The sequence below is a fragment of the Sus scrofa genome, chromosome 17 (assembly GCF_000003025.6).
Source record: "Sus scrofa isolate TJ Tabasco breed Duroc chromosome 17, Sscrofa11.1, whole genome shotgun sequence".
Taxonomy (NCBI): domain Eukaryota; kingdom Metazoa; phylum Chordata; class Mammalia; order Artiodactyla; family Suidae; genus Sus; species Sus scrofa.
This window is the reverse complement of record NC_010459.5, coordinates 41,859,992-41,867,408: the sequence shown is the minus strand read 5'-3', so window position 1 is coordinate 41,867,408 and position 7,417 is coordinate 41,859,992. Positions and strand designations below refer to the sequence as shown.

Here is a 7,417-nt window from a genome sequence, read left to right as displayed (position 1 = left end):
TGTTTGTGAAGTTTTTCAAGCTCAAGTGAAGGGCCTTCTCTGTGTTCCTGCTCTGGCAGCCAGCGTGCAAAAAGGTCCAAGAGAGTACCTTTTTTTTATCCTCTTCTGAGACACCAACGAACTTCTGTATGTGATGAAGACAAGGCCCCCTGCCTGAGGCTGTGCAACCACAGAGCTGGTCAGTGTCTCCATTACCTGAGGTCAGAGTGAGAATAACCACTGCCTCACCTGCTGCATTGTTATAATAACCTGAAGTGATATGTAGTATTTTACTTCCCACCGTAAACTATGTGAGGAGAACGACTCAGGAGAAGAGGCCAGGACAGGCCAGTGAACTCCAGGAAGAGAACAGCAGAGAGGGGCAGCCCTGTTGCATATAAATATATCATCAGACAAACATTTGAAAATGTGGGAAATACATGTTACAGGAGCTATTATAGGGCTCCGTGTTAATTTCCAAAGAAACATTTGACAGAGCGAAGGTCATTTTCAACTACCCTTCTTTTTTTGAATTCATCAGGTTTCATAGTCTTGAAGTCTAGAAAGATACCTACTCCATGCTGGGACCTCAGAGCTCTCTCGGACTGGCGTGGGTGGGCAACCTAATGAGCCCTCTGTGTTGGGGCCTGGCACCCGGAGCCTGCCCTGCCCTCTATCCCAGACATCACCTGTTTGTGAATGCAAATCCTTATAGTTCAAGTGAGCTCACAGCAATGACCACAGCCACACTAAGCAGGTGTTATTAAAAGGAATTTAATAATCTTAATTAAAAACTCTTAACAGCGAATTCTGTCACAGGCCTTGGCAGCTGGAAGCAACTCCAGGGGCACGCCCCTTTGGCATGTGGTTGAGCCACGGTCTCAAAAACCCAAGGCCCACCACTGCCACATGGCGAGGAGCTACCCAGAAGTTATTTCAATACAATATCAAAGATCCGCGAGGTTTTTTTTTTAAAAAAAGTTTTAAATATATTAGACTCTCTTGATTGCCATTTTTACACAAAGCTGCTGATACAGTATACAGAGTTTTAACCTTTTTTTTTTTCACATAAAATACATTTTTCTTAAGTGTTCTCTGTACATCAGTGGCTTCTGGTCTGGTGAATTATTGCGGAGGGCTGGGGTCTGCGGACTTCTCCTGGGTGTGCAGAGCCAGGCCCCGCACTTGCAATGCCCATGGGAAGCAGGCCCTCTGGCCAGCTGGTCAACAAGAAACTCTGTTGGGGAGAGCTTCTAGCAAAGGCGGTCACTTCTGTGGAGTCACCCACTGACCACATGACCTTTTGCTCTTAGGTGCCATGTGGCAGGGGTGGGGGGAGGGGGGAGACAGTCCCCAAGCCACAATAGCAATAGAGTTAAGTAGAGTCCCTCTGGGCTTCCTATAAGGAGCGCCCTTCTAGAAAATGTCCCAGTGTTCTGCCCTGGGAAAGCAAGAGGGAGAGAGAACCTAAGATCAAAAGGTATCTGACACCGATAACCAAAAGGGTCTCACGTTATTACAAGGCCAGCAAACTGGTGAGTGGGACAGGGAACACACCCCTGCTAACTTTTCTAAGCCTATTGAAATTGATCAAACAGTACAGAGCAGTTGCATCAGCGCTACATACTTGATGGAGAATTACATCCTGAAGTCTTCAGAAGACCTGGGCCTAGGGTTCATTCAGCTTCCCTGAGCTACTGGCCAGAAACTCACTCTCTGTGATAGCCACCAATTTTCAATTGTTTGCGGCAAAGGGTGGGAGCAAGGGCCAGAGCTCCAGGGAGCCATGTGGCAACTGCTTGAGAAGTAGCCTCCTTTAATCTGCCAGCAGCTGCCACCAGACCCGGGGCTAAGTAGGAGCTGGGCATCTGGTCAACCTTGCCAGCTTTCTCCCAGCTCCTTGATCCGCATTGGCCACGAACAGAGGCAAACTCTTGAGGAAAGGCTTCAGCGTTAAAGGAGAAGCTCTTTTTCCTCCCATTATCCATTGGTGGGGCAGGAGGACTTGGGAATAAATGAGCAAAAATGAGCAAGAGACAATGAGCTTAAGAACCTGAGGTGCATTTGGCAGCAAATTCCAGACTGCTTTTTTTTCTAGACACTGACTTCAAATTGCTATGACACAGTGCCCAAAAGATGCTGGCCTGAAGGCAGCTACCCCTGAATGGACTTGGGATGGTTTCTGCCCGGAAGCCAAGATCCAGCATCTCAATATAATGGCAAATGTTATCCAAGGGTGTCCATGTCAGCAAATTCCCAGCTAAAGAGATTCATACTCTAGGGATTCTGGGAGCAGAAAAGCAAAAGGTTGCTGGACCAGGATTCGGTCTTTCTGTCTCAGGTGAATCGAACAGGGCTGCTGATACCTGTGGTCCTCAAGGGATGAGAACTGTAAAGAGCAGTCTCCTTCCTCCTTTATCTCCAGGACTGAGCATAGTGCCTAGTGCATCACGGCTACTCAATAAACCACACGAGTGAATAAATGAATGGCCTTGGACCCGGCTTGTCCCTCGACCCCAAGGAGATCCACAGGGAACGTTCCCCAGGTCCTTGAAGGGAATGGTTTATCTGTGACTGAAAACATGAGCTCATGTCCAAGCATCCACAGTTGGCTCTTGTCAGGGAATCAGCTGGGATTCACAGCCTGGGTGGGAGAGGAATGACCCAGGAAGCAGGAAGCGAGGGAGGAAGGAGGGAATAGCCAGAAGGGCCCAGAGGGGGCTATAAATGCCTTCAATCTCTGGCCCCTGAGCAAACAGGTCTGAAAACCTGCACAGCTCTCTCCTAAGAGTGTGTGGCTTCCCTCAGCGCCTGCCAGCCCACAGCTCGAGTCACTCAGTGTCTGATCTGAACACTATTCTAAAGCCTAAAGGTATGTGTATTTAGGATCATCCCTGCCCTGTTCCAGCCATAGGATGAGATGATGGAGAGCTGGCCCCAGACCCCAGGATGTGGCAGGTGTCATGCACACCTGTCTGCAGCTGCCCGACTTGCCTTTCCACCCTAGATTGGATCTGTCCTGGAGCTGGGGGTGGGAGTAGCCCGGTGCTGTGACTCTCCTTGCATCCAGGAGCCACCAGGTGCGCAGTGACTCCCCTGAGGGAGGCCCCTGCTCTCCAGCCCAGCCGTCTTGCTCTTGGTAAAGCATCAGCCAGCCCCCCTGGGATCTAGCTGGGCTCCTCTGTGTCCTGTGGGATCTTCTCTGTCCTCTGGGCTACAGGAGCCATGGGGGCACCGTGGGGGACTGGGACAAACAGCAGACCCCATTTCTGGGATTGTGGCACAAGGGGGCTCCTCCAGCCCTAGCTTCTGGCCCTGATGTCCCTTAGGGAGAATTTCTCATAGGCTCAGAAAGAAAAGGGTTAAAGGGAACCCAGATCTGCCCCCCACATTAAAAAATCTGGACCTCAGGCACCCCTTCAGAGCTCTAAAGAGGTAGTTTTAGGACAAGTAGAAGGCGCACAGAGCAGGAAACAAACCTGCCGCTAGTTAGTTACACTGGTAGGTTTTGGCTGAGCCCATGGACAGCGGCCAACTCTTGGGCAACAATTTCAGAGGGGCTCGTGAGTGAATGCAGTGGAGAGTGGCAGGCAGCCGGACCCACAGGTCCTCCTCTCTGGCTTCAGAAAGGCTGGAGCTATGGAACTGTAGCTGGGGCAAGACCCCACTCCAGCCAGACCACTGCTCTCCTGAATGCGGTACAGCCGGTTGGTCTTGGGCGCCTTAGGTTTGCAGCTTTGGAGTGTCACCACTCTGGCGGGTGCAGGGCCCCCTGGGTCAGACAGGAACTCACAAGGGCCACCTGGCAAACCTGTCTCCCTGAGCCTTCCAGAAAAAGCAAAGCTCGGCCAGGAGTCCTATGCATTCACCCTGGGAGAGGTGGCGGATCCAGCAGCCCCCTACCACTGCTCACTCTGATGGCTCAGTCTGAGAACAGTTGCCTGAGATGGGCTGGACTGAAACCAGTTGAATATTCACCAAGATTGGCCAGGGGACTGGGCTCTATCAAAGGGCACTAGAGACATTGGCAGAAACTGACAGCACAAACTCACCTCTCTTCCTGGAAAAGCCCTCCCGACTGAAGCTCCTCACTTAGCTTCATTTTTCCAGCACCACTCAGTAAAACCTAGTGATCGTGACGCTGTCCATGAAAGAAAGCGAATTCGGTGCCCTCCCACCTGCAGTTTGACAGCCTAAAAGAATTCTTTGAGCAGATGCACTTTCGGAAAACACTGACTTTGTTCCCCCTCCCCTCCACTTGCTGATGCTTCCATCCAAGAGCAAAATGTGATCTGGGTTATTCCAGAAATGGAATCACTTGGTTTCCCACCTTGGCCCCTGGGTGGTCACACACTGGCTCTCGGTGCAGGCAAGGCTGTGGGGAGCAGGCCTCTGCCCATCTCACCCACCCTGTGTGGGTGCATAGCTCCCTCTGAACCAGATGTGGGTGAGGACACCAAGCCCTGGTAGGACTCAGGACAGGACCCGGGGTCTCAGCTTAGCAGGCCCCTCCCCCACTGAAGCCATGTGGGCAGTGGTGATGAAACTCTGAGTCTTAACCCCGACCCTCTTGGGAAGAGCCCACAAATTCTCAGTCTCGCTTGCTTCCCATAAGCCCAGCCATGTCATCCCTACACATGTTGAGTGTGTGTGTGTGTGTGTGTGTGTGTGTGTGTGTGTGTGTGTTGGTATGTGATATGTGAGTACGAGTCCAGAGAAGCCTTTACCAACAATAGAACTGGAACCCCAGCCCGCCCTCCCAAAATCTGACAGCAGGATGAGTCCAGAAGCCACTTTGGGCCTTGGTTTTGATGGCAGACAATGCAGCAGGAAGCGGAACTGTGGGAAGTGGTGATGCTATGGGCAACTGGCTGAGAGGTGGGGTCAGTGTTCCTCTGGAAAGCAGAGCCCACCTCCCTGAAGCCACCTCTGATGCCTCCCCAGCCAGGACTGCTGGGCTGGCCTGGATTCCAGGGACCCTCCCTCGAAGCATCTCTCGCCTCCATCCCATGGAGACTAGGAGATGCGGCAGCAGCCGTGGACCTTCTCCTCCATCTCCTCCATGGGGGCCTTGAACTTCAAGAGCGGAGGGTCTCCACTGGTGACCGTGTAATACACCGAGGTCCCGTTGCTGCTGTACGGTGAAGTTCTGCCTCCGATCAAGGGGGCCTTGCCTTCGCTGCTGCTCTCGCCCGTCCTGGACATGCTGCTGCCCAGGTGGGTGCTCAGGAAGGGGTGGCTGAGCAGCTTGGCTGCAGCCCGCTGCCGCTTCAGCTCCAGCAGCGTCTGGGGGCTCTGTTCTTTGTAGCCGCTCCAGGGCGGGGTGGCATCGGCCACGCCAGGGCTGCCGTAGGCCATGTTGTAGTCGGGCACCTCATGCACTTTCCAGACGTCTCCGTTGGACAGCGCATACTGGTAGGTGCTGACCGGAGCCCGGAGGCCGTTCTCCACAGGCACGTCCATTTCACTTCGTGGGATCTTGGTAGGAAACTCGGAGAGTAGCACGGGCTTCTCCAGTCTGGGGTTCTGAAGGTGGGAAGGACAACGTCACCAGCTGGCTGGAGGATCTGAACCCACGCCCCACTTGCACCTCTGCTGCGGGCATGATTGGACCTGTCCTTATCTGTTTTCCCTGCCTGGGGACCAAGACCTCTCTTTTCTTTTGGGGACCTGACTAGTACGTGGGTTTTTACAGAGCTGACCAATTCCCATCTTTGCTCCGGGCGATAGACCATGACTCCAGGCTGGCCGGTCAACAAACTCACTGCAGGAATTGGTTTGGGGATGCGTTCTTGACTGAAACTGGTTCAGTGAAACTCATCCCTGGGACCTGCGCTGGAACAACTGGGAAAGAGCAGCTCTGTCTCTGCAGGAACGGCAGTGGTAAAAATGATGTGCAGGCGAGACACCACGTCAAAGGGTCTGCTTGGCTGGGAAGCTGACGTTAAAGACAGGGACAGAGACAGAGAGACTGCATCCTGACGACACATTCTGAGCACATGGATTCAGCTGGTTTCAGACTTTGCAGACACATGAGCCAATGCCTTCCTTTCACGTGTAAGTTAATTTTAGTTGGGTTTTTGATATCTTGTAATCCTTCCTCTGTAGCCCCAGCATATCTCCACTCCAGATGGGGGGATTCCTACCCAGAGATCTTTTACACTCAGCAATCCCGAGTAACGAGAGCATTAAAAGTAGCAGCTGCCTAGAGACCATAACTAAAAGGTAGACACATTTGACAGGAGCAAAAATCATCATAAACAGAGTCAAAGGACACATGAAAAACTGGAATATATTTATAACCTGTATGGCAGAAAATGGGCTTAAGTTCCAAATTATAAAGAGCTCTTAAAAGTCCATTTAGGGAGTTCTCAGTGTGGTTCAGCAGGTTAAGAACCCAACCTAGTCTCAGTGAGGATGCAGTTTTAATCCCTGGGGTTAAGGATCTGGCATTGTCACAAGCTGCAGCATGGGTCATAGATGCTGCTCAGATCTGGCGTGGCTGCGGCTGTGGCATAAGCCTGAAGCTGCAGCTCTGACCCCTAGCCTGGGAACTTCCCTATGCCACAGATGTAGCCTTAAAAATTTTTTTTTTAATTTTAAGTCCATTTAGGGAGTTCCCTGGTGGCTCAGCAGGTTAAGGATCTGGCTTGTCACTGCGGTGGTGCAGGTTTGATCCCTGACCCAGGAAATTCTGCATGCTGTGACGTGCGTGGCACATGCACGCGCACACACGTGCATGCGCACACACACATGAACCCAAAAAAGGGTCCATTTAAAAAATATCCGCTACCTGACAGAAAACATAGACAAAGGACACTAATATGCAGACCACAGCAAAATGTACATGTATATAGTGTATGAATGTTGGAAAGACATTCTATCTCACTAACAGTTAATGACACAAAAGTGTAAATATTGACAAATACTTTTAAAGTTTGTTATTCCGTGCAATCAAGGGCGTGGGAAATAAATAGGACTGTTAACTGCCACAACTTCTTTGGAGGACAATGTCACATCATACACTAAAAAAAATTTAAGAAAAATGTATACTTTGCACCAGAAAGCCCATTTCTAGGACTTTGTATCACAGACAGACTCCCTCAGGGGAGCCTGAAAACCATCATCAGGCCGGTGGGACATTATGTTAAGTACCTGTATTAGGCTGTCCTGCAGCCGGTTGAAAAAAATGAAGGCATTCTCTCTGTGCCAACTTGCCATTCCAAGAACCTCCATTTCTTGGAAAGGTCTCCAAGAAAGATATAATTGGGTTAAAATGTGGTAAGGGGAGGGATGCGTTCCATAATGTTCCATTTATGTGTGTGTGTCTTCCTTCTCTTCAATGGCTTCCTTTGAACTCTGCAGACAAACTGACGTCATACTCTTAAGTTCTAAATCAGTGCTTCTCAAATTTTCACAAGCATATGAGGCTTTTGTT

At 50.8% G+C, this 7,417-nt stretch overlaps 1 protein-coding gene across 2 annotated transcripts in view; it reads right to left on the bottom strand.

Moving 5' to 3' along the window:
* Positions 738-7,417, bottom strand: part of PPP1R16B (protein phosphatase 1 regulatory subunit 16B) — a 112,975-nt gene continuing 106,295 nt past the window's right edge. The window contains exon 11 of one of the 2 annotated variants that reach the window (XM_003134439.6): positions 738-5,505. In XM_003134439.6, the coding sequence (XP_003134487.3) occupies positions 4,996-5,505 (510 nt within the window). In that variant the 3' untranslated portion in view covers positions 738-4,995. The remainder of the gene's footprint in view (positions 5,506-7,417) is intronic. The other variant, XM_021078075.1, reaches the window with a different exon arrangement.